The sequence below is a fragment of the Colletotrichum godetiae genome (genome assembly GCF_030913485.1).
Source record: "Colletotrichum godetiae strain CBS 193.32 chromosome Unknown BDP55scaffold_7, whole genome shotgun sequence".
In the NCBI taxonomy this organism is placed as follows: Eukaryota; Fungi; Ascomycota; class Sordariomycetes; order Glomerellales; family Glomerellaceae; genus Colletotrichum; species Colletotrichum godetiae.
In genome coordinates, this window is record NW_026851255.1 from 1202972 (window position 1) to 1228125 (window position 25154).

The following is a 25154-nucleotide window of genomic DNA, read 5'->3' on the forward strand; positions in this document are numbered from 1 at the left end:
AGTCTCTCTTCTTCCTTACCCCGCCCCGACATCCTCTCTCAGATTCGTTTGATTACTTGAGCAAGTGTCAACACCCTCATTTAATCCACATATATACTCCAGACTGGAGGCACCAAAAAGCCTTCACTCTTGCATGCACACAAACACTTCTGCTCCCCAACGTTGCCCCTCCTTCTCATGGCTCAGCCACTAAGCCTAGGGTTCATTGGCCTTGGGGCTATGGGATTGCCCATGGCCTCCAATCTCGTCGCAAAGGTCGCGAAGGGTTCTAAAACATATGTCTACGATATATCAGAGAGCTCCATGAAGAAGCTCGTCGATCAGTCAGAGGATGTAGTGACAGGATGTAAATCTCCGAGAGAGGTTTCACAGAAGGCTGTAAGTTAACGCCCGATAAACTACATTTCACCACATTGAGTGACTTATATCGGGATTTAGGACATAGTCTTTACAATGCTCCCAGAGGGTAGTCATGTGAGAACCGTGTATTTGGATCCAGACACTGGAATACTTGGCCCTGAACTGAGGTCCCGTCTTCTCATCGATTGCTCAACTATCGACACGGAGACATCGCTACTGGTATCCACCACTATAAAATCCCAGTTCCCGGCAGCCTTTTTCTGTGATGCACCTGTGTCTGGTGGCACCATCGGCGCTGAAGCCGCTACATTGACGCTGATGGTCGGCTGCTCCGAGAGTGATTCCAACTGGCCAGAGATTCGCGAACTACTGAGCCTAGTGGGCAAGAATGTTATTGCATGTGGTGGTCCAGGCTTGGGTCTCACGGCAAAGCTGTGCAACAACTACTGCTCAGCGCTCATTTCACTCGCCACATCCGAAGCAATGAATATTGGGATGAGAGCCGGCATGGATCCACGACTTCTCGCACGAGTGTTCTCTAACAGTACCGCGCAAAGCACGATCTGCGACAAGTGGAATCCCGTGCCTGGTATCTGTCCAAATGCCCCGGCAAGTCACGGATACCAGGGCGGTTTCAAGATTCAGCTGATGGCAAAGGACTTTGGCTTGGCTGTCTCTACGGCAGAGAAGGTTGGCGCCAAGTTGATTCTCGGTGTTGTTGGCCTCAGGGCCTACAAGGAGGCGAGTCAAGATCCTAAATGTCGCGATCTAGATTCTCGTGTACTTTACAGATACATTGGAGGCAGTGAGGACTGGGAGGTGGATTAAGCTTAGAGCACCTTGGAGCAGCTTTGTCGAAATCCAAATATCACGCTTTGTTTCCTAATTTCCCATAACTGCAACCGAAGCTCAACAAACAGATTGCTCTGTGTCAAAAGGTTCTGCCCTCATCGATCCATTTCACGAAATGTCCCAATATCGCATGATGTTAACTGCTCCCGATCTTGTCCACTAGTGGCAACATCCCACCCTGCCCCCTCCGAGCTACAGACACTCTGCGACACCCTGGCCCCGTTCAAGCAAGGACATGCCCAGTTGACATCCAGGATGCTGATTCCCCACTCCAGTCTACGAGATGACGGCACGGAAGCAGAACCCCGCCATCATAATGCGGGGTGCATACAGATCTTCGTTCCGTGGTGATGTGGGGTCATGTGGAGAGAGAGAACTTCCTCTGATATGGTGTAAGAACATGGAAGGAGGCGGGGAAATCACATCCGTCATCTAAGCAGCCCCCCCCCTGTGGCAATGGAGTGGTTGAATAGGACTTTCATGTAAACTCGATTAAGGTGGAAACGATCTTGTGATACGTACTGGCAAGCTGAGCCCAAATCTCACCAACACTTTCCCAAATTCTAGGTCCCTCGTACACAGCCTCAGCCAACTACAGCTACTCGTTAGCGCGGGAAACACCAAGATGGCCGACAAGACTTCCGCGACTACTGAGAAAGAGGCAGCGGCTCACAAGACACTTTACGACAAAGGACTGAAGATCCGATATGAAGTCGCAGGGACTTCTTACGTCGACGCAGCTTTGGCCGGTGGTTCGTCTGACTTTGCGCGGCCGATGCAAGAGCTTGTCACAGAGGCTTGCTGGGGTTCGGTCTGGGCTCGACCAGGCTTGGAGAGAAAACAACGATCTCTTTTGAACATTGCCATGTTGTGCGCTCTGAACAGAGCCCCCGAGCTTGCAGCACATGTCCGTGGAGCGCTGAACAATGGGGCAAGTGAAGTAGAGATTCGGGAGACACTACTGCAAGCGGCTATTTACTGCGGAATGCCAGCTGGTATTGAAGGGTTCAAGGTTGCTGAAAGGGTCATCATTGCCTGGAACGAAGAGACAAAGAAGTAGCTAGTGGTCAGTCGTAGGATTACAGGCACCTACGAAATCCAGTTCTACGCCGGATTCGAGTACATGTTATCAAGTCAATAGCTGTGATCACTTGTTATGATACCAAATTGGCCCACAATTCCAATGAATCGGTGAATCTCTGCATACGTTCAGCAAATCTAGCGGAAGGGATTTGGCGGGTAATGGCCATGTGAAGTCAGCTCAAGTTCGTCTATGGGCACTCCCACTGTTCGATTTTCTCTGAGACTACTCTTTTGATCTGGTTGGCATTTCCTAGTGACATGGATCAGAACATAGAGTAGCAGAGTCTCGAAGCTCCCCGCATCTACTAGGGACTTGTAGTGGCTCCTCAGAAATAACCCCTGTCCCCCACATTATGTAGACACACACAGACGGGGTGGAGTCTGGTGCAATTCAAAGTCCAGCTCCCTTCTTTGAGACTCGTTCGTATTATTTGAAGATTGCATGAATGAAATTGCCCATCATTAGTTGACTGTTTACAGCACGTTACTCATTTAGCCAAGTCTTATAGCACATCTTCCCTCGATAAGATGAAACTCGTCAAGATTCAATTACCAAGTGTGTCCATCTTCCTTAACGAGGGCTCAGTTCATCTTAGGGGTATCGGCCTGGCAGTCATTCTGATTCTGCTTGGTTGTTATCTTCGCTATGTACCAAATCAGTTGACAGTGAGTAAGGTAACTGTTTTTCAATGAGCTTGAATATGCTGATGAGGCGTCTACGTGGCAGGACCCTCGAAGGAAGAAATTACCCCCCGGACCTCGAGGACTTCCAATCATTGGCAACCTCTACGACCTAGCAGACTCAGAACTGGTGCGAGAAAAGGTTCGTGAATGGCATCGCACGTATGGAGATATTTTCTATACGAAAATTGGGGCAACCGACTACATCTGGCTATCGACACCGAAAGCTGTGAAAGATCTCATGGACAAGAAATCGGCCATATACTCGTCGCGGCCACATCTCCCGCTGGCTCAGGATGTCGCGAGCGGAAAGTCTCGACAATTATTTATGGCCTATGGACAAGACTGGAGAAACCTTAGAAAACACAGCCACGCGCTCCTCAACTTGAACGCTTCGAAGAGGTACATGCCATCGCAAGACCTGGAATCAAAGGTTGTGCTTCACGATTTACTAGATCAGCCTGATGAGTTCTACACCATCAATCGACGCTACTCTACCTCTGTCATCATGCTAGCTACCTATGGCTATCGCATTCCTTCTTTTCAAGATCCGATTATCTCCAAGATCTTCAGCGTTCTGGAGAATCTGTCCATCATGATGGCTCCTGGGGCTTTTGCCGTCGAAAGCTTGCCCGGTCTCGCCAATCTCCCCGAGTTTTTCTTAGGAAATTGGCGTACCTGGGGCAAGAGAGCCTTTGCTCACGACAGCAAGATCTGGCTCGAATTTTGGGAAGCGCTGAAGAAGACCACGGACGACGGTACCGCTAAGGACTGCTTTTGCAAGGACTTTTATCTTGGTGATCCTAAGAAGAATGGTATCAATGACTTGCTCGCCGCGTACACCTGTGGTGGTCTAGTCGAGGCTGGTTCCGAGACAACGGCTACAACCATCAACAACTGGACTCTGGCTATGACTCTTTTCCCGGAGGCAATGAAGAAGGGCCAAGAAGAGATTGATCGTATCGTGGGAATCCACAGAATGCCAACATGGGAAGATGAAAAAGATCTTCCTTACGTTCGGGCAATGATCAAGGAAACCTTGCGATGGCGTCCTGTCAACAAATTTGGGATGTATCATGCTTCCACTGAGGACGACTGGTATGAGGGTCACTTCATCCCGAAGGACTCTGTAGTTGTCCTGAATTGGTGGTGAGTACCTGCAAGTCACTTGCTCACAAGAACATTGGCTAAACCATAGTGTCAAATGTGTAGGGCTATCCAGCGTGATCCAAGTCGCTACCAAAACGCCGATGTGTACGATCCGTCTCGGTTCCTCAATAGTCCACTCTCTGCAGCGGAATATATGAACTCGCAGGATCCCTACGAGCGAGATCACTTTTCCTATGGTGCTGGCCGGTACGTATTCCTATTTCGAGATCGATCACCGTAAGAGAACGGCATAGATGGCTAACATGTTCACAGGCGTGCATGTCCTGGGGTCCATCTAGCTGAGAAGTCGCTCTTTGTCGCTATTTCTCGCATTCTATGGGCATTCAATATCGAGCAGAAACAAGATTTTAACGGGACGAAGAAAGCCCCCACAACTCGAATGATGCCTGGCTTTCTGAGCGTTCCGGAGCCTTTCGAATGCTCCATCTCATGTCGCTCTGTGGCGCATGAAGAGATCATTCGGAGGGAGTACAGCGCATTGAAGGAAAAGGATTTCGAAGAGGCTCATTGAAAAGATCTATATACGAGAGTCATGCAAATTTTCTTGATGACAAGCATCTTGGGAATAGTGGTATCCGCATTGAAACATTATTAACGATACGTATGGGCCTCATTGACATATTCTGTGCTGTCGTGGCGTCCGTAAAAACTTCCACATCTTAATAATTAGCATGATGTTTTTGCGCAGACATTATGTGAAAACCTGAGTACCATTGTAAGAAGTATCTCTCCGGGGCATGCTTTAGGGGCTACAGGGCTTGGCTTAGGGAGTCCGTACTTTCCTAGGCTCCGGTCTGGCGGCTGCTCTGGACGCTGCTCCAGCGACGCCCTTCTTCGGGCCATATTGTAGCACTACTTACTTTTGCACCCTTTTCATTTCTTGAACCAAGGATTGAAGCAACGCTATCGAACAGTAACAGCCACCTTTCTGCTTTCAATTCATAATCTAGCTAGGGAATCAGTCTACGCTGTCCTTCTCTCATCTCTTTATCGAGTTCGGGTCCTAACCATAGAGGTTGAGTCTCGTCAAGCTTGTCCTCCAGGTCGCTAATGTTCCCGCCGTGAATGAAAAACGACTTTCCATTCACTTCCGGTCGCATAGCAGGTAATAAGCTTGCTGTGGCAACATCCTTTGGTGTATTCGCAGGTAGCTCCTTCCAGATGCTTCTGATGTGATCGGTGACCATTTCCGTATCTACAAGGTTTAGTTTCATGTGTATATTGACCATTGCTCAAACGGATGAGTGCGCTTACCTGTCATCCAAGGTGCAATCATATTGACAGTGATGTTCATCTTCGGCAACTGAGTTCTCATGGCGCGCATAAGACCCAGAACAGCTGCCTTGCTGGCACAGTATGTATAGCAGGGTGGTGTATCGAAGAAGCTAGCAGCAGACCCGAATAAAACCAGTTGAGATTTCGATTCAGGCGTCTTACGAAAGAAACCAATGGCACACTTGGTTACATACCAAGTACCAGCCATGTTGACGTTTAGCACTGAGATATCAGGCTTTTGGAGGTACCAGTCTGCACCAGAGCTGGGTTCGTCAAGGGTCTCAACCCTGTTGATTGCAGCGTTCGAAATCACGGTATCGATGGGACCAAGCTTCGAGTGCACGTCTTGGAAGAAGCTGACAAGATCGTTCCAGTCCGATATATCACATCTTTTGAAGAAGACGCTGTTGATGATTGAGAGTGAGCCAGAAGTGTTCATAATAATAGGTTGCTTCACAAGAAGGCTGTGGAGAAGATGCAACTCACTTTCCAAGCTCTTTCTGAACTTGCTTTCCTCGAGTCTCGTCAATATCGCAGAAGGCTACTTTTGCCCCATGCCCTGTCACGAAATGGTCAGCACAGCGCTAACAGCTCGTCTTCTGTTGCTTACGATGGGCGAGGTCGACAATGGCTCTCCCAATGCCGGCTGCACCGCCAGTAACCAATATGACTTTGCCTTCCAACTTCTGGAATTCTGAATCGCTAACAGTGTAGGCAGACATTTTTGCGTTGTCGCGGTTGCCTCAGAAGTCTACCTTGGATGGACCAGGTTTACCTTTGAAGCACCATCGCGGCGGCTGGGGCTGCCTCTGTTAATAGGTACGCAAACACGGCACACTGATATGCCCGAACTTCGTGCATACTCCACATTGATCCAGGCTGTCTCCAACTGGGGGCGGCCCTGAGCACAGCACAAAAGTGAAGGCACTCCAGATCTCCGCATTCGTGTCTCACTGGATAGAATCATACATGTACAGAATGTTTCAATTTGGTAAGAAATATCTTATTCAATTCAGTGTTACATACGACGGAGCGGGGGTGTCGTCCGATAAGTCCCCCGTTGCAGTCCAATGCTGTTGCTTGTGCTTTCGCGACTCGACTTCGTCAGAGATGGCTATGGCAAGATCCGCTGCCGAAATTCCCATCAACTTCCCGTCCAGCGGACTATCACCATCAGGTCCATTTTTGAGCGGCAAATTGCCCAGAGTAATCTCGTATTTGCCGGTACGTCTGCCGGGGCGATACAGAGCGCTCGGTGACACATATGTCCAGTCGAAGGATGTATTGCCCTCGAAAAACATGAGACTGGCTCGCGCAGCTTTGATGAAACTGCTCGATGCGTCTTGTTGCGCTTTCAGTTGAGCTTCGTAAGCGTTTATCGTCTGTTGGGCAGCCGCCTTCTCTCCCGTGCTTCCTAGGCCCTCTTTGAGGAGAAGACGAGCGTCGCGGTAAACTCTCAAGGCACTTCCTATCGGGCCAAGTCTTTCTTCCATATAAGTGACATGAGCATGACTATCTGCAATCCCACGGCGGTAGGCCAAGAAAAAGTCCTTGCTATCCGCAACGCACACGCCGTCTTCATGGGGCACATGCAAGCTACCAGTACCGCCGACCATCACAAAGTAACCTACTTTGGCACGCTTGACAGCCAGGATGATTTTTCTAATCATCTCAATGAACGGCACTATGATTTTTTCCTCTCGTCAGGCAATTCATTGCTACGAGCCACCTCTGAACAACTTACTGTACTGTAAGGCCTCGTGACCAGCTGTATGAGGCCCGTACTCGCACACCACAACCGCAAGATCGCTGATGGCCATAGCCAATTCTCCCTCAGTTGATGTTTCAAGGTTGATAGGCCGCGGTTCGTAGAGGTCATTACTGCCAAGTTTCTGTGGGTTGCGAGATAGTCCGATGACACGATGGCCACGGTTGATGAGTTCGACGACCAAGTAAGAGCCTCCGAACCCGGCCGGTCCGATCACCCCAACTTTCAAGCTTTCGTTATTCTTAGCCATGATGGTTTAGTTCGTGATCGGCAAATCTGCAGCTGCTGGATGTGCGTGTTAACAAAGACTGATAGAGGCTTTGACCCTCCCATCCTTCTGGACATCTATACTCGCTGACATTCAGGGCTCTTTACGTACACGTGTATTCATGTCACTGTCATTGTGCTAGGTCCAGTTGACTGATCACTATCCGTCAGGAGGATGCGGGGTGATGTGGGGGACAAGTTGGTTGGGCTGATTTGACCCACGTTAACTGTGAACTGCCTGTGAGAAGTGCGATGCGGGGGGCGCCTCAGAGGACTCTTCAATTACTAACATCTGTAATTGCATGCCCGAAGCTCAATACGGACGAAGGTATCGCTTTCTAGTAATACGTTCAATCTCAAAAGACTCTAGATAATTCGAAACACTATTCAGAGCCTTGGCGATACCGGAAAGATGGAGTTCAACATTGGATTCATAGGTAAGTCTCAGCCGTAGCCACTACGGAACGATCGCTGACTGCCGTAGGCCTTGGCGCCATTGGCTATCCCATGGCCGCATCGATTCGTCGTCACTTGTCGCGCCAATCTACCGTCTATGTTTTTGACGTCAATAAATCAGCCTGTGAGAAATTCGTCGACCAGTTTGAAAGCTTCGGGCGAGTGGAAGTAGCTGCAAGTCCTCGCGAAGTCGCCGCTGCAGCAGATGTAGTGGTTTCCATGGTACCCGGAGCACCAGAAGTATCGAAGGTCTATCTCGACGTCGAAGACGGGATTATCGCCGCTCCAAAGAACCCACAAAGATTGTTGATTGAATGCAGTACCATTGATACTACCACCGCACGGCACTTGGCAGATCAGATCAAAAAGGCTTCCCAAGGAACATATGTTGATGCCCCTGTTTCCGTGAGTCTCCCCGATAATCGATAGTTGACTCCATATCTTCGACCGACTGGAGCGATGGCAACAGCATTGTCTGACTCCATCATGTCCCAGGGAGGCGTACCAGCAGCAGAGAAGGGGACACTCTCCTTCATGATCGGACGCAGACTCCAAGATGAGGAAGATGCATTATCCCAAAGGCTGCGTCGGGTGGTGTCAATGATGGGCGACTCCGAAAAGCTCTTCTGGTGCGGTGACGTTGGTTCGGGACTTGCTGCAAAGATTAGCAACAACTACATCTCCTGCTCTGTTCTACTTCTGATATCTGAAGCAATGGCAGTCGGGGTAAAGTCAGGAGTAGACCCAAAGATGCTTCAGACAATTATCCACAACTCTACTGGTCAAACATTCATGGGAGATAATGTCTGCCCAGTCCCTGGCGTTATCCCACATGCCCCGAGCAGTAATAATTGGAGGCTGGGGTTCAAGACTCAAATGTTTCTCAAAGATCTTTCCCTGGGGATCGAGGCTGCCAAACAGGAGAATATTCAGCCGACCATGGCAGAGGCGGCCTATGGGGTATTCGCAAAGGCCGCAAATGACCCCCGCTGTATCGTAAGTAAATCGATGTGCTTTTTCTGGAAGTGAGTGAACTAACGTTCTTTCAAGGACCGGGATGGCTCTTCGGTGTACCTGTACATCACAGATTCGAAGACTTAAGAGGGATGGAGATTGGTAGACCATAAAAGATGACGGTTGCATGCTTAGAGTTGGACGTAGCAAATGTTATCCATTAAGTCTATATTTTCTAACCAGAAATGACCTATTGACAATCTGAGGTGGTGAATCAAAGCTTCAGTGTTAACTTGAAGCTTTTTCTCATCTACCACCAGTCACTCAACATTATGAAACCAGCCTAGCAAATAAGAACCACTGAATCATTCGCAAAGTAGGTAATGTGGAAAAGAGTGTGCGCTCGAACACCTCAACATCCAAAGGCTACTATTCTCGAATCTAGATTTCCTGTAGGAACTTCTTAATCTTGAAAATGCAGTCCTCTGCCGCCTCGGCATAAATCTCATGCCCTTGAGACTCGATGATCTCCAACTTTGACGACGCAACCTCACCAGCCAGCTTCTTCATGGATTCGACGCTTACAAGAGCACTATTTGTAGGCGATAAAATCAGCATAGAAGCTTTGATATCCCCCAAGTAAGGCTGAGCGTCCAGCTGACTCAAGAACTCGGCATACCCTGCAAGCCCTTCTCCATCACTGACAGCAACCTTGTCCTTCCACCATGCAAGGTAGTTGGGGTCACTACTCGCCACAGTGCCGCTCGCACCCAGAAGGCGTTCTGCCCAACCTCTGGATCCCAATTGGCGGCATGCCTGGGGCCAAGATTCCAAACCAAAAGCAAGAAACTGCTGCGCCGAGGCTGGCAATCGGGTCGGCGATGAACACACAATGATTGAGTTGACTCGTTCTGGATATTTTGCGGCAAATATTTCTGCAAGCATGCCACTTGTCGACTCTCCAACGAAGTGAACCTTCTCAATGTTGAGTTGGTCTAAGGTGTCCTTGATCTCGTCCACAATCGTGGCAGTTGTGTATTGGTACACTTCGTCGTCATCGGGGCCCGGGTAGCTTGAACCGCCGTGGCCTCGAAGATCGCGACGCAAGACGTTGTACTTTCTAGCTAGGGCCGGAACCCAATGATAGAAGTGATCTAAGGTTCGCCCGAAGCCATGTTGGAGTAATATAGTCTCAGCTGGTTTCCAAGGGTCGACGAAGGAGTCGAGAATGTATGCAGTCGTTTGTCCATTCGAGTGACGAATTATTTTTCGATTGTCATCGCCCATGGTTGATCAGGACTAGAAAAACCTCGTAAAGGGTTTGAAGATAGTCGGGTGTGTGATTTGGTCTTAAGCGTGCTGCTGGAACCATGTACAGGAGGGGCAAAGAGCAAGAGACTAACTATCATGAGCAGGGAGGCATCAGTAACGTATCCCAAAACCAACTGATGTTGTTGGCAACCGTTGTATCTTGCTGCGATGGCTTAGCCATATGACATACCTCATTTGTGTGGTAATGTAGTAATGCCATGTGGGGTAACAGACAGATCAAATAGTCTTCTAGCGCTGCGAAGTTGAGATCTGGCGGGGTAAGGTTCCGGGGAGCATGGTCACAGCCCGACAGCATGACCTGGCTTACGGATGCAATAAGGACTCCGAATGCTTGATTTGATACTCAAGCACATACACAATGAGCGAAGTCACTTTCAACTGCGTGATAAGCCTTGATCTATAGCGAATGGCTTGTGGGGTCTGGTGCGAATACTACATAATATCTGTTTATAAGTGTTCTGTGAAACCAATAACGTCAACCTCGAACCTTACGCGCTTTCAGAAGTTCAATCATCATTGTTGTGCATACTGCCCGATTGATCATTGTTCAACCCACAAGAGTAATTTTCACCTTACATTTAGCCTGAAAAAGGAGCTCTCCTAGTTTGATCAACCCACTTGCCTATACCAGGCTGTCCGGAACGCGGATTAGACTTTCACAAATCACAATGGACCCAAATAACTCGACCAACACTCTCACCCCATCGATCTACGCCCTCCTTCTCGTCCTTGTCGCCCTCATTTGGGCCTCAGTGGATGTCATCACAGAGACGTTCTCGTCTCTTCGGAAGTTGCCTGGCCCATTCGAGGCTCGCCTTTCAAGACTCTGGTACTTTCGACAAGTGAGAGACGGAAATTTTCACCATCGCAACATTGAACTCCACGAAAAATACGGTATGATATTTTAATTCTGTGGAAACTATGAGGTTCTCTCGCTTATAATACAATGCGTTGGATAGGTGTCATAGTGCGAATTGCTCCGAAGCAATATAGTATCAACGATCCGATCGTGATTAAGACGATTTACGGTATTGGAAAGGGGTTTCCCAAGGCACGCATGATCGAGCTCATGACATTGATTTGCCATCACTGACAATTGTCGCCTCTTAGTCCGCATGGTACGAAGCTTCAAGTCCAACTGGTGTTCCTTGGCAAGACCTATTTACGGATCGGGATGGCGCACGTCACGCCGCACATCGGCGTCTCGTAGCAAATCTTTACTCTGTCACCTCCCTTAGAGCAATGGAGCCCGACGTCGAAGACTGCTTGAGAGTTTATGTGGGGCGACTTGAAGACTTCAGTAAGACTCAAAATCCCATCGACCTTCAGTTTTGGATGCAATGTTATGCATTTGATGTCATCAGTCAAATTACGGTAAGTCTCTGCGCAAAGAACTCTCATCTTACTTCTTCTTACAAAATGCCACCCATGTTCCATAGCTTGGACAAAGATTTGGCTGCCTGGATACAGGAAGCGATCGACTTGGGATCTTCGCTGGTCAACACGTCTACCTCAAGTACTGCGCCATGGTTGGGATAGAACACGAGCTTCACGGACCTCTCACCTGGTTGCTGTCCAAGCTTCCTCCAGGAAAGTTGATGAACGCGGTCAACTTCACCGCTGAACAGCTGGACAAAGGTAGGAGCCAGTTTGAAATGGAGAAGGGGAGCCCAGAGAGACAGGACTTCATGTCCAAGCTTTTCCGTTTGCACCACGACAATCCCGGAAAATTCCCAGAAAATGCCGTCTTCACGACATGCATGACCAACATTGGAGCTGGTTCTGATACAACCTCTATATCTCTTTGCGCTGTCATCCATGATCTTGCGTCCCACCCGAAAGTCCTTCACAGGGTATGTTATTGTCGCCTACTCAGCTGAGTAAGTCAAAGCACCCACTTATGGGCCCCCCCCCCCCCTTTTGGGCCCCCCAACAAACATGGCATCAAAACATCGCCACCAACTACACTCAATTAATTAACTGTCTTCTACTGCCACAATAATACAGTCATTATTATCCCTAGGTAGTTCGACCCCTGCGAGTCGATTGGGACTAACTATACGGTCGCCAGAGTCCTCCTGAGCTCTCTGGATGTTCTAGATGTTGGCGAACCTGGTGTTTGGGTCTGTTGGGACAGTCTTCTTTTTCCTGGGCCTTATGCGCTCTATTTTTGCCTCTAGAACTCGAACTTGGTGCCGAGATGTGGCCAAGTGGTAGGCCTGCTCCCTAAAAGCCTTTTTCACCTTTCTGAATAGTAGTCGTCGAGTGCTATCGTCTAGACTGAGCTCTATGAATAGCTTCAAGTGGTTGTAGAGCTCGCTGGCCCTCCTGGAAGTTGACTAGTCAATAATAGACGTCGCTGATGCCCAGTCAAGTGTTTCCCTAGCCTTTCTAGTCGTCTGCCTAGTATCTGTGCCCTTTTTGGATGGTGTGACTTGGGTGGGTAGGACCATTGGGTTGGTAAGTGGCTTGGACATGTTAGGTGGCCATAATCTAGTTGCTTTCTACCTACTTCGTATATTTGACGACGTTAAACTAGCCAAACGAGCCTTCTGGTAGCAGCTCAAGAAGTACCGCTTTCCAACGATAGTAGAATTGTCTACTATATCCTCCTTGCTGAGCTCTTTTCTGTAGTGGGACTTGATAGGTCCAAAGATAGCTATATCTAACGGCTGGAGGACATGGGAAGTGTGTGGTGGCAAGAACAGTAAGTAGACGTTGTTTCTATAGCACTCCTACATGAATTCTGTCGTCGTATGACTCCTATGCCTATCCAGTACCAATAGTCGAGGCTGGTTCAGCTTGTTGAGCCCCCTAATAGGGGGGGTCTTAGTCTGTGGCAAGAATACTATTTTTAACTACCAAAGGGCAGTGTCGTCGGTCGTCTAGCCATTATCTGTTGCTGTGAACTCCTAACTAGCATATGGGTTAAGTTCAAGTGGAAACCATTGCTGTTGAACCGACTTTCCCTTGTATATGACTAGTGGTTTGATAGCTCTGCTATCAGCAGAGATATACTCGATAATTGATACCTAGGTACGCGAACCAGGCTCTTTTTTTTGCACTGCTGTGGCCTCTGCTATGCCTAAGACCAGACTATTGGCTCCCTTGCCCTCCATAATACCAGTCTTATCCATATTATACCTGTTGGCCTGTTGGATGTCCTTGATCTTTGGTATGTCGAGTAATCTAAACCATGATTTAATTATATCAGTGGTAGCTCTATTAATACGTCGCGAATTAATTAGACGACTTCTCTGGACCCTTACTGATGGATTCCTTTTAATAAAAGCGTCGATCTATCTCTTGCCAAGTGGTTTATTATCCCCCTGGGATCTTAGAACTCGCTTAGCGAATTCCCTGACCTGTTTATGGGTTGGTGCGACACCTAGGCAATGCTGAATTCGAACCCACTGTGCCAGCTGGTCTTCCTGCTATGGAAGAAGCCTCTGAAGCTCTGCGAATGCCCTCGCTCTCGTCTGGTGGCCTCTCCTTCGATTCTGAAGTGTTGCCCTGGGAACTCCGAACTTAATCGAGGCCCTCCTGATAGAGAGACCGTTCCTAATAGCATCAAGAGCCCGTTGGAGCTCATTTTCGGTATACGAGACTATTATATATCGATTGATAATTGTGCAAAAAAGAAATGCATTTGGACGATTTTTGCAATTGTTGTGGTGGTTTGTACATTGAGGGTAGGATTTTAATGCGGTGGCTGGGCGGGATTTTGGGGGGGCCCAAAAGGGGGGGGGGGGCCCATAAGTGGGTGCTTTGACTTAGTACGTTGCGCGCCTGGCTCGGGTGATGGTTCTAACAATATTTACAGCTTCGCGAAGATATCGATGCAAAGTTTGCAGAGCTAGAAAACCCTGAATTCATCCCTTTCAGAGATGCCCAAGCTATTAGCTATCTTCAGGCTTGTATCAAAGAGTCACTCAGACTACATCCAGCGACAGGCCTTCCGCTGGCCCGTATAGTCCCAAAAGGTGGCGTAAATCTTCTTGGAAGAGATTTTACCGAGGGTGTAAGTCCCATTGCTACGGCTTTAACAGACCACTCCAGTATATCTGACCTATTGCAATGGATATAGTGCGTTGTCGGCGTCAATACCTGGGTCTTACACCGGAACCGGGATATCTTTGGTGCTGATGCCAATGAGTACCGCCCTGACAGGTGGCTCGGCCAGGACAGAGAACACATTTCTCTCATGGAATCAAACTGGATACCAGTGAGTGACACCAGATGAATTGATACACCCAAATAATGACTCATTGACCTTCCCTTTAGTTTGGAATTGGTTCTCGTACTTGCATTGGGAAAAACATCAGCTTGCTAGAAATTAACAAGCTTGTGCCCACCCTGGTCAAGACTTTTGACTTCACGCCTTTGGAACCGGAACGGATAAGACATGAGAACTACTGGTTGGTTAAGCAGGTTGACATGTTATGCAAAGTTTCACCCAGGAGCAGCAATTAGGAGATTTCCATTCGCAAAGAAGAGGATGGATGCAGCGTATACATACTCATTGTGGGGCTCAAATCTAATGCTGAAAATTCACTTAGGCTACAACATCCTTCAAGCCAATTCTACACGTGCATTGTTTTAGTTTAGGACAAAGATGCTAGAATAAGTCAATAGAAGTAGATAAGCCTATTGCCCCAAAATATCAATTCACCTCGCTAGCCATGCATGCTAGGATGTCTCGAACGTGCCTGCTGAATGATACGAAGTTCTCGATTCGCCTTTCTATTAATCTCAAAACAGGAACGAAATAATGCCAAAGGCGACCGCAGAAACGAGCATCCAGTGATCTTCCAATGGCCTGCCATTGCCCCCGCTCCCGACACGGTCAATGAGCTTATTGCCAAGATCTGCAATGCTGCTTTGGAAGTCTTCATAATTTGACGCAGTCCAGTTGGCCCCGCTTGCTCCAGGAACCGCATCGTCACCCGTGAAAGCAATATACAAGACATCGTTGTCATCATGTCCTGAGTTGCCGTTGATGCTATTGCCATAGCATGCAGTGGCGAGTGATATTGACGCCTCTCCAACCATGGATTGAGGCCCATCATCACCATTTGTATCTCCCCAGATTCCGTACAGCTACAAAGTTTCATTAGACTCGAATCGCAAGTGGAGTGAGGTAGACTCGCCAGTTTGTTATTGCACACTACAGCCATTACGCTGAGTGGTCTGACACCGTGCTTTTCTGGATTGAAGGTAGGCCATCCGCTCTTCGTACCTTCATTACCGAAAACAACATAAGTATGTACCGAGGCGTTAAGATCTCGTCGCCCAGTTCCGTAACCTCTCAGCTGGTCGCGGAACGTCGTCTCAGATTGAGTGTCAGTGGAGCTGCCGCAGCGTCCGTCGCCTCCGGCTTGCTCGCCATCGCAGTCCACGTCCATATTGGCCAGCTCGCCATTTTTCCCTTGGAGATATATGATCTTGTAATCATCAAGGTAATCTCCGCAATAGCTAAAACCTGGTGAATGAATTCTGTGAGCTTCTTTTTGGCCTTAGCCGTTGAGGGGCTGAAGCACGTACCTCCGCTGTCACCCTCACTGCTGTGAAACCCGCTTGCTAGCACATGATGGCACTTGTTCCGCCCGCGAACGAAGTCATAAAAGTCCTTTACGTTGCTCGGAATATCGCGCGTTGATGCCTGTGCTGCTAGTAGTACGAAGAGAAGGAAGACGCCGCCTAATGAGACCATGATGAGTGTAATGAATTCCACCGATGAGACTGAAGAGAAAAGAATGAGGTGAGACGGGATGCTCGGGGGCAGGGAATCATGGGCGATGAGTCGCGTTTTGGTCTCCACGTGATCCACGGAGTCCTGCAGCGCCATTCAAAGCACTAGTTGTGCACAGCCCTCAATTTAGACGCTCTGAGATGAACACGAGCACGCCGGGGCTCTTGGCCAAGTCTCAAGCGACCTGACTGGGGTCTGAGAGAAGAAGTAATGGGATGACGGACGCGCGATTGACAACCAGGCATCAACAATCAGTGATTAAGTGAAGGATTCATGGTCCTCGGCCACGCTTGGTCTGTGTGAAACAGGCGTTCAGCCACTCATGGAATTGAGGCGCAAGGTGACTGAGAGAGTGAGACCTAGATTTCGGCCCGCTCCCCATGGCTTTCTGTCATTGTTCATATTGCGCCCGAGTCAATCGGAGCGCTGGCTATGGGGAAGCAACGACAGCGTTTATTTAAGCCTAAAGTTTAAGATGCCCCAACACCTCAAATGGTCTAGTGTCAATGGGAGAAAGGTTATTAATAATAAGGAGCTCTGGTTCGACTCATCAGCATTTGAAAAAAAAGGAAATAAGCGAAATGCTAGCATCACAAAACAGGACAGTTCCTCCCGGTTCCCTCTTGACAATGGCACGGATAGTTTATAAAATCGATGCTCTGTTTCCTCCTTCGAGAAATACTGTGCCCAGTAGCAGGTTTTTTGAACCGCTAAAGGGGTGCGAGATTCCGAGGAGGAAGAAGAAGACTCGGCATTCGCGATTCAATTCAACTTGGCAATAACATAACCTTACCTGTATCGCGCCGCCAATCGCTCAAGCATGGCTACCCTGAGAGCATAATCTGCCCGGCTGGACTGTACGTCAACTGAATGGCTGGCTAAGAAGATGATTTCGGTATTGAATCCACCTCAGTACAGACACGGCCGGTCAGCCCGTGTTGGTGCACTATGCCGCGTCCCATACTACCCCCGGAGGCTGTTGGAGTATGTCTAATACTTGTTGCAACCAACATCACATATCAACAAGCAAATTGCTCCACTGCGAGATGCCACAGGCCTGCATCACTCCGTTTGGCCAAGAAGAGGGGTAAGTTCCCTGTGACACCTGCAGACATATATGAGGAAGAGTCGTCCTTGGTAGCTTCGAGACCTCATGTTCCTTCGCGTCTTAAAGATCTATCATTAATCAGCATGGCTGAGAGTCAGACAGCCTCTAGAGCTGAGCATGACTCTGCAGCTCCGCTCATATCAGCATCTGTTGACAACCCTGGGCCTGTTGGTAACCTAAACTCCGGCGCGACAACCAGTCATGGCCCTATTCTAGAGGCCGATGCGGAGAATAGCGATGTGAGGGATACCGAAAGACTCATATTCTGTCGAAATGACAGCACTGACTTGTCCGCATAGTTGTCAGATGATAATTTCTCGGACAGAGCAACGGTAGGCAACCCCTTGCTAGCATGCTCCAAATTACTCGTGCTTTTTCGCGATCTCCTAACCTGCTTCAGAGCGTGGCATCTTCAAGCACGAGCTTGTCGAGCTCAATGCTTCAACATCGCTTAGAAAACGGGAGGACTTACCACAAGCACAAGGATGGGAGTGAGTTACCACTTGAGTCTCTTTTGTGTTGGCAATACGGTGTCTAACAAAATCAAGAATATCTTTTCCCAAACGACGAGAGAGAGAATGACAGGCTTGGTATGTGGTTTGTTGGCCCAGCCAGTACCGCTACTTACACTCCTTTTCTTCATGTTCGTTTAGACCTACAGCATAATCTTTACCTTTTGACCTTGGATTACAAGCTGGGTCTCGCTCCCCCGAACAAAGAAGGTTCGGGCGTCAAGCGCGTCCTGGACATTGGGACTGGCACTGGTCTATGGGCCATTGAATTTGCCGAGGAGCACCCTGATGCCGAGGTAGGGTAGTTCGCGCACCAAAAGAGTAGAGGCTGACTTGTTCCCAGGTTCTTGGTGTCGATCTGTCCCCAATTCAGACTCAGTTGTACGATTTGCCCGATTTCTTGGCTTCTTTACATCCGCTAATGCGTTTCAGTGTCCCGCCGAACCTGAAGTTTGAAGTCGACGATATTGAGCAGCCCTGGACGTTCAGTCAGCCCTTTGAGTACGTCCATATTCGGGGTATGACTTCCAGTATCTCAGACTGGCTCGGATTCTTCAAACAAGTCTACTCGTAAGTTTCCAATTTGTTCCGCATGTTACTATGATCTAAGCCAAAATATCGTAGTGGCCTTACCCCTGGTGGCTACATTGAATTATTTGAAGGCCATGCGCGCACCCAGTCGAACGATGGGACTTTGACACCAGATCATGCTGCTTGGCAGTGGGCGGACAAGCTCGACGAGTGCTTCAAAATCCTCGGCCGTCCATTCGTGAACGTTCCTAGTCTTGTTCCTATATTGAAGGAAGCTGGCTTCGCCGATGCAACCATTGTTCCATTCAAGTGGCCGGTCGGTCCATGGGCAAAAGATCCGCATTACAAAGAGCTTGGAGAATGGGCTCTCGAGAATTCTTCTCAAGGCCTCGAAGCCTGGACTATGGCAGCATTGACCAGGGCGCTCGACTGGACCAATGCAGAGGTCCAGACCTTGCTTACTCAGGTGCGGAAGGATCTGAAAGACAGGAGTATACACCATTACACCCCTATGTGAGTCAAGTTTTCGTCCTCCAATTTCCCTTCAGACGCTGGATTTTTCCGTAGCGCTCCGATTTGTAACAATCTTCAAGTGTACCTCCCATACTGACCATGGCAGGTGGGTTATTTACGCTAAGAGGCCGTTAGATGAAGCTTAGCTGTCGAGAACAATTCTTCAGACCATAGCTATGCAGAGTTAGGATACCAATGCGAAACAGTCAAGGTCGACAAGCAATCGAATGCAAATTCTCTCTCGGTTGCCTGTTCTTCTCAGGACGAAAACTCCGTCAGATCATGGTCTCCAGCCTTTAAAGCTTGTTGTATCTCTTTGTCTCTCCAACGAACAACTGCTTACCAAATAAATCGGCAATGACGAGTCGCCGCGTAATTTAAGTGTGCCCAAAATTCCCAGTGTCAAAGAACTTGCGTACATACTTCATGGAATGACAATTTGGTCTTTTTTTTATAAGGCAGATTGGGACAGGATCACTTGTCCTTGTCGCTGCGCCAGGTTTCCGAGTCATCGCGATACATGTACAAATTCGAAATCAGGCTACCAATCAGTCTCTCGCGATAAATTGCAACCCACAGGCCGACAACTCAGCCAATGAAATGAAGCCGCAAATGCAGGTCTCGGAGCACGGCATATAACATGACCCTGTATTGGAAGCTGGATCTGGCAGCTGAGAACATGGTGTCTAAAGATAGAGCCGGGGCAAAAGACGTTGGGAGCCTTACATCCTGCTGTTGCTCGCCAGCCTGCTGTTGTCCCCTTTTCCTCTTCGACATCTTGTCGACCCTGCTGTCATGTAGAACCCGAAGCGGTATGGAAAGGAGAGCGCTCCTTCAGAATAACAGAACGATGATGGCTGGATCCAAGGCAGATTCAGAACGGTGCGCAATCATTTCACTCCTTACCGATAACCGTATCTTGAGCTAACCTAATCTTTTGCAGTATCGCATCAGTTGCGCAACTGACCGCTGTGCCCAACGATCAAAGGGAAACACCGATCGAGTCACCTATGGCGACCGCAGCCTTGCCTAAAACACCTCCGAACCAACCCGCTGATGACAATGACCGCAACAATGACAGCCCCGTAGTCTCAGAGGAAAGAGCCGAAAGCTTCCAAGCCCAGCAGTTTGCCGACAAGACTACCTTGTCAGGATGGTTCCCACAGATAAAAAACGACGAACACAGTAGCTGGCGCATATGGTTTTCGCGGAGAAGCCGTGCCCTCATGGTCCAGATCGGAATCATCGGCTTCATTTTAATGACGAACCTCGGTGTGACCATTTTTGCTGTCAAAAGCTACGGGAGCCGAAATGGTGTCGGGCTGATATACGAGGGCGATTGCTCGACCGTGAAGAGGCTGGACCAGTGGTTGCATTTGCTCATCAATCTTTTGGGAACTGGTATGCTGTCAGCTTCAAATTATTGCATGCAACTACAGGCTGCGCCGACCCGCGAGAACGTGAATGCTGCTCACGCGAAGCACAAGTGGCTGGACATTGGCATCCCTAGTCTCCGAAACCTGAAATATCTCAGTATGTGGAGGCGATGTTCGTGGGCCTTACTTGCGCTCACCTCTATTCCCATCCATCTCATGTAAGGGTAATTTGCTTTCTTCCGAGATATTTGCTCAATTGCTTACATCTACCCCTTTGAGATACAACTCAGCTGTGTTCCAGTCACTATCATCACATAATTACACAGTCGTGGTTGTCAAAGATTCATTCTTGAACAATGCCACATGGAGTTTAAAGACAGCAGAAACCAACCGAGCCGGCGACTACGGCTGGGAAGACACGCGAGTCAACCCCTTGAATCTGGATTACGAAGAAGTAGTGCGTGGGATACAGAGCAATGCATCGATCTACGAAGAACGCAACGTATCAGCATGTTTCGACTTGTATGATGACTACTTCAATCCGCAAGGAAACGCGATTATTCTAGTCAAGAACGAATCTTTGCAGAATCCACCGGAAGACAGTCTGCTCATGTACGTTTCCATTGTTCCTCGCTTGGACGACTGGTCCAAGAACATGTGGGCTCTGGGCAATGGTACTGGTCACTTTGCGGCTTTATCACCTCCGAAGCCCGTGACCAAATGGTTTCTTGGGCCTCCGTATTATGAGGTGTCACGGTGTATTGTCCAGCCGCCAGAAGGCCTCAGCGCGAATTGTCGGTTTGAATATTCGCCTCCTATCATGTTCACTATCTGCATCATGAACATGATTAAGGCTTCCATCATGCTCTCAATATGGGCTCTAAGGAGATGGCAAAATCCGAAGAGGCAGGACCAAGAAAAAGAAGTCTTATACACGTTGGGCGATGCTATCGCTTCTTTCATGAGGGAACCATGCGGACAAACTGTCGATATGGGACTTGCGACGAAATACGACTTCTTGACTACTCGAACACCAAAGAACCGTTTCGTTCGATCTCCTCCTGCTATATTTCAAAAAGCTCCCCAGCCGAGGATATTTGAAATGAAACCAAAACAGTGGAGATCGTCCGCAAGTCTTAGACGTTGGGTCGTTATGTTAGCCATGTAGGAACGCTACTCTTGGTTTACTGCAATCTGCTTAGTTTTATTGACTTCCTAACAGGTGTCTTCTCGTAATCATCATCGCTGCTGTTCTTCTTACGATGTCGTTCGTAAGCCTAAGACAGCGAGGCTTCGGCGTAGAAATTCCACAATTATGGAAGTTAGGCTTTGGTGCCTTGACTCCTTACACTTACTTAGTCATTAACATGCCTCGCACTGATCCGGGAGGTCTGATAGCCAATGTGCTGCTGGCCAACCTACCTCAACTCATCCTCTCAGTCCTCTACATTGTCTACAACACCATGCTGAGCACATTTCTAGTCCAAAGGGAATTCAGTCGCATGTGGAATCCAGGCAATCGGAAGCCACTGAGAGTTTCCGAACCGATCGGGATTCAGCGATCAAGTTACTTTATTTCTTTGCCCCTGAGATATGGGATTCCCCTCTATGCTAGCTCAGGTGTCATGCACTGGCTGGTATCACAGAGTCTTTTCTTGGCGCGGATTCGAGCCATATCCACAAACGGCACTGACGATGATGTAAACTCCTTCTCAACATGTGGCTACAGTCCGATAGCTGTGTTTGTCAGTAGGTCTACATACTCTGCCTTATTTTGTGTCTGCATTTCTGACCTGAGTCTAGCATTGCTTGCGGGGATTCTTCTCGTTGTCATCATCATCGGTATGGGGTTGCAGCGGTACGATGGTACAATGCCAATGGTGTCGACCAATAGTCTGGCAATTAGTGCTGCTTGCCACGTTCTGGAAAGAGATCGGGATGGTGGCTATTTACTTCCTGTCCAGTGGGGAGTTCTAAATATGACTGGGGGTGTTGGGAAGTGTGCCTTCACGACAGCTGCGGTCGATACGGTCAAAGTCCCAGAGACCGGTCCAGGCCGAGTCTACAAGTGACGGTGCAGGAGTTAGAGAGGGATTGACTGATCATCTGATAAGCCCCAAAAGCGAATTCCGAGCCCAGGGGGTAAGTCCCAATGAAGTTTGATCTGAGAAAGGTAGAATTCACAGAATGCTAGCTCATTAAGATTTGGTGAATACCTCACAGGCACACAAGTGCTTCACGCTCACACCATCACCTTCAGTATCGGCGAATCGTGGTTCCAGCCAGGTACCGAAAAACATCAGGAAATCTCTACCTGAATGTATTGCTCTTTATTGGTTTGAAATCCAGTTTACTTTGTGACCAAACTAAGTCGAACTATGTGGCGGTAATATCAGCCTACTTAAACGGATGATTATTCCCTGGCCATCACCAAAATTAAGGTGATTTATGTAACAGAATAATTACAGCACTACAACACGTGTGCAACCTGCCTGGTTGAAATGCAACTTTCTTTTGAATGACCCAGTGCTTTAGATCTATTATCATACATTGATTGAGTCCGCGATGATTAAGGGACAGACAGTAGAGGGTTTCGATGAGAATACGTTGGGAAAAGCCACTGTCCGTCCACACCACTCACCTACCGACCGCTGTCTTCATCTTGGACGACGTGTAATTGATATTATCGGATAAACTCAAACTGCCATACTCGGAGACAAATTGGGTGAAGCCTCTACCCTTCGGATTCAGCATCTGGTCCGTGCTGAGTAGTTCCTCAGTCATGTTCATGTCATGCCCGAGGCATTGCTGCCATTGCAGGGCGGAGTTAAGCTTCCAGCAGTTCTGCTGACACATCGACACTCAGCACAATGAGACTTTTCTGATGACTAGACGAATGCCTCAACAGATGAGATCCCGCATGAAATGCCTAGAAAACTCTCTCCGGTGGGATCTCGAAAGTTTTCCCCAGTGGCGTGCTCACGTGTTTAAATCCTGAACTGCAAACTACACACCAGCCGAACGAGATGACTAGGGGATCACGAACTCGACGTGAACTATCGAGGTCCAGATCTCGTGTGGATTGCTAAGGCCTTGCGAGCACGAGCACTGGAGAGCTCCTGCGTGGAAGTTTGGCATCAAGGAACTCCTTGGACCCCGGCAGACCGTCGACATGTGCTCAGTCTGGAAAATCCACTATACCAAGCAGCCGCAATGTGGCTGCGTGGATCGCGGCCTTCTTTCTTCCACGGTGCCGCCATTTGCAGCTCGGTTTCGCTTCATCTCTTTAGTACTTCGCTTGCTCTCTTTAGTACTTTGGGCCAAAGCACATGGGCTTCAAATAAAGTATCGAGATTCCTCTGCCATGCAGAAACGGATCGTTGCAAGCCCTTGTGGTCAACCGAAGTTGCCGGTTGATAGCAAGAGTCTTTCGGGTAGTGCTGATCATTATCTTGACGTCTGCCAAGTCAACTCAAAGTTGTCGTTCTTGCCTTTGTTTATAGGTGTGGAGGGGCTCGGTGACATTTCGCTGAGCAGTTCGGAGGTCCGAGCCAACTCTATCGGGACGTAAGTAGTCTACGCGGCCACTGGTTGAGCTTCGGGACATGAAACAACCAGTGTGGAATCATAATGTACGTTAAGAGAAGCCACTCTGCTGATGTTGAATGAGAAAGTCCATCCCGGTTATGCCGCCTACTTCAAATGTTGTGACTAAGCCCCACTGGCATGGCCATGGAGTAAGTGCCCTGATGTCCGGGTCTAGGGATGTGAGGCATCTACGATGCCAGCGTTCTTGCTTTAATGTTACCTTAGCTAAAAGCCGGACTTCTGACCCTTACCCATGCTTCTTCCGGCGTCGAGACCGGCAAGGGTACGGCTTACGAAGCTGCTGGAGGGCGAAGCTGACAGCAAATGTTGAGTCTCCCTCTTTGTCAACTTCGGCCTCTCTTTCTACCTGCAGACAAGCAGCGGACTCCGCATCTAGACCTTATCAATCGGCATGAAAACGAGCTTTGGCTTTCGGTAAATGAAGATATGGCTCGTATGCGGCCCATCATGAGGGGCCTAACCTATCTAAAGATCCCTTGAGCAAAGCGAGGCTTCTTTTTGAATATGGGGCGAAGCTCGCGTATTCATGAGCTTGGTTGGCTCCCCACAGTATCGGACGTACGAGTCGTTCATTCCTCTCAATTGCTTCAAGAAAGCTCCAAGCAAGCTTTGGATTCGAAATTCCCCTGATGTATCCTAGGAAGTTTGTCTCATGAAGTGCTGTCAAGTAGGCTGTCACAAAGCACTGTTGCAAATCCTACTTACGGTTCTCGCACCACTGTTCGTCTAAATGAGAACTGAATCCATGGGTGCCTCACCCCAAGGTGAACAGCGACTGCAAAACGTGGAGAGGAACTCGTTTCCCCCTCACATCCGAAGGTCCCTCCCGAGATCGGATGATTGAAGTTGGTGGGCGGCTCTGCTTGACCATGCTTGCAGATAACTCTATTTTTCGGATACCTTACTCAGATGCTTTTCACTTGCGTGATATAAGCCTTCGTAGATCATAGCTCCCTTCCATGGGTGGCCTTGGAAAGTTATATGCTTTGGGTAGTCAGCGGCTGACTAGACTATCACCACACCTCGCGTTGTCGTGCAGATCTCGCGTTGCCGTATTGGCAACTCACGAGGCACAACTTATTCCCGAAGTTGACTTCAGCTGAGAAAGACTCAGCCGCGGATGACTTGGGCCAGAGTACGACTGTGGATGTTCGTTCCTATTCTACCGGGTTGGAAATTTGTCCAGTCTCGAGTATAAGTACGGAGCTGTATTTCCTAGTTTGCCGCCTTGTGTCCTTCTTCATCACATCCTCACCTTTCTTGGATTGACTCAAGTGCCGCCTCAATATCTCAACTTTCAACCTTTCTTTTCAACTCTTAAATCTGCCATCATGCATATCCCGTCGTTCAGACAAACCGCCACCATTGGCATGGCTTTCTGCGCCATTGCTGCTGTTGCTGCACCTGTAGCCCAGCCCATCGCTGAGCCAGGCTTTGAGTCAGGTGACATTGTCGAAGTAAGTCCTTGCTCTTCTTTCAGATCTATTTACTTGAAAAGGTTTTGACATTGTAGTAGCGTGCCCCTGAGGCAGCTGTAAGTGACTCCTGGACAGGC

General features: G+C 48.7%; 12 protein-coding genes across 12 annotated transcripts; 8 read left to right on the forward strand and 4 right to left on the reverse strand.

Annotated features, from left to right (window-relative positions):
• Positions 1–54: 54 nt before the first annotated feature.
• Positions 55–1244, forward strand: BDP55DRAFT_576101 (NAD binding domain of 6-phosphogluconate dehydrogenase-domain-containing protein). Its single transcript, XM_060570779.1, has 2 exons — positions 55–378; positions 439–1244. The coding sequence occupies exons 1-2, from the start codon at positions 178–180 to the stop codon at positions 1186–1188; spliced, it is 951 nt and encodes a 316-aa protein (XP_060433728.1). The 5' UTR covers positions 55–177; the 3' UTR covers positions 1189–1244.
• A 416-nt stretch (positions 1245–1660) lies between these two features.
• On the forward strand, positions 1661–2449 carry BDP55DRAFT_652506 (AhpD-like protein). Its single transcript, XM_060574119.1, has one exon. It carries the CDS (start codon positions 1838–1840, stop codon positions 2270–2272), a length of 435 nt encoding a protein of 144 aa, XP_060433729.1. The 5' UTR covers positions 1661–1837; the 3' UTR covers positions 2273–2449.
• A 324-nt stretch (positions 2450–2773) lies between these two features.
• On the forward strand, positions 2774–4678 carry BDP55DRAFT_758154 (cytochrome P450). Its single transcript, XM_060580796.1, has 4 exons — positions 2774–2961; positions 3023–4125; positions 4189–4332; positions 4399–4678. The coding sequence occupies exons 1-4, from the start codon at positions 2824–2826 to the stop codon at positions 4655–4657; spliced, it is 1644 nt and encodes a 547-aa protein (XP_060433730.1). The 5' UTR covers positions 2774–2823; the 3' UTR covers positions 4658–4678.
• A 418-nt stretch (positions 4679–5096) lies between these two features.
• BDP55DRAFT_691425 (uncharacterized protein) lies at positions 5097–6143 on the reverse strand (the record flags this gene model as incomplete). The annotated part of the gene is made up of 4 exons (XM_060576966.1): positions 5097–5341; positions 5401–5825; positions 5908–5980; positions 6032–6143. 4 exons carry the CDS (start codon positions 6141–6143, stop codon positions 5097–5099), a joined length of 855 nt encoding a protein of 284 aa, XP_060433731.1.
• A 285-nt stretch (positions 6144–6428) lies between these two features.
• BDP55DRAFT_545466 (uncharacterized protein) lies at positions 6429–7439 on the reverse strand (the record flags this gene model as incomplete). The annotated part of the gene is made up of 2 exons (XM_060568578.1): positions 6429–7105; positions 7166–7439. The coding sequence occupies 2 exons, from the start codon at positions 7437–7439 to the stop codon at positions 6429–6431; spliced, it is 951 nt and encodes a 316-aa protein (XP_060433732.1).
• A 296-nt stretch (positions 7440–7735) lies between these two features.
• On the forward strand, positions 7736–9117 carry BDP55DRAFT_758165 (NAD binding domain of 6-phosphogluconate dehydrogenase-domain-containing protein). The gene is made up of 4 exons (XM_060580797.1): positions 7736–7893; positions 7941–8317; positions 8408–8908; positions 8963–9117. Exons 1-4 carry the CDS (start codon positions 7869–7871, stop codon positions 9011–9013), a joined length of 954 nt encoding a protein of 317 aa, XP_060433733.1. The 5' UTR covers positions 7736–7868; the 3' UTR covers positions 9014–9117.
• A 190-nt stretch (positions 9118–9307) lies between these two features.
• Positions 9308–10343, reverse strand: BDP55DRAFT_604107 (Alpha/Beta hydrolase protein; the record flags this gene model as incomplete). The annotated part of the gene is made up of 1 exon (XM_060571080.1): positions 9308–10343. Exon 1 carries the CDS (start codon positions 10151–10153, stop codon positions 9308–9310), a length of 846 nt encoding a protein of 281 aa, XP_060433734.1. The 5' UTR covers positions 10154–10343.
• A 523-nt stretch (positions 10344–10866) lies between these two features.
• BDP55DRAFT_701879 (cytochrome P450) lies at positions 10867–14799 on the forward strand (the record flags this gene model as incomplete). The annotated part of the gene is made up of 7 exons (XM_060577932.1): positions 10867–11092; positions 11167–11249; positions 11309–11572; positions 11638–12051; positions 14022–14219; positions 14286–14423; positions 14483–14799. The coding sequence occupies 7 exons, from the start codon at positions 10867–10869 to the stop codon at positions 14669–14671; spliced, it is 1512 nt and encodes a 503-aa protein (XP_060433735.1). The 3' UTR covers positions 14672–14799.
• Positions 14800–14950: 151 nt separating this feature from the next.
• BDP55DRAFT_691432 (fungal chitosanase) lies at positions 14951–15911 on the reverse strand (the record flags this gene model as incomplete). Its single annotated transcript, XM_060576967.1, has 3 exons — positions 14951–15298; positions 15349–15680; positions 15743–15911. 3 exons carry the CDS (start codon positions 15909–15911, stop codon positions 14951–14953), a joined length of 849 nt encoding a protein of 282 aa, XP_060433736.1.
• A 675-nt stretch (positions 15912–16586) lies between these two features.
• On the forward strand, positions 16587–18979 carry BDP55DRAFT_652522 (S-adenosyl-L-methionine-dependent methyltransferase). The gene is made up of 9 exons (XM_060574120.1): positions 16587–17297; positions 17358–17390; positions 17459–17549; positions 17607–17648; positions 17712–17866; positions 17914–17951; positions 18003–18140; positions 18195–18614; positions 18721–18979. The coding sequence occupies exons 1-9, from the start codon at positions 16899–16901 to the stop codon at positions 18758–18760; spliced, it is 1356 nt and encodes a 451-aa protein (XP_060433737.1). The 5' UTR covers positions 16587–16898; the 3' UTR covers positions 18761–18979.
• Positions 18980–19467: 488 nt separating this feature from the next.
• On the forward strand, positions 19468–22062 carry BDP55DRAFT_628566 (uncharacterized protein; the record flags this gene model as incomplete). The annotated part of the gene is made up of 4 exons (XM_060571919.1): positions 19468–19496; positions 19558–20208; positions 20270–21154; positions 21213–22062. The coding sequence occupies 4 exons, from the start codon at positions 19468–19470 to the stop codon at positions 22060–22062; spliced, it is 2415 nt and encodes an 804-aa protein (XP_060433738.1).
• A 1100-nt stretch (positions 22063–23162) lies between these two features.
• Positions 23163–24079, forward strand: BDP55DRAFT_758181 (uncharacterized protein; the record flags this gene model as incomplete). The annotated part of the gene is made up of 4 exons (XM_060580798.1): positions 23163–23557; positions 23661–23727; positions 23804–23861; positions 23952–24079. The coding sequence occupies 4 exons, from the start codon at positions 23163–23165 to the stop codon at positions 24077–24079; spliced, it is 648 nt and encodes a 215-aa protein (XP_060433739.1).
• Between the last annotated feature and the right edge of the window lie 1075 nt (positions 24080–25154).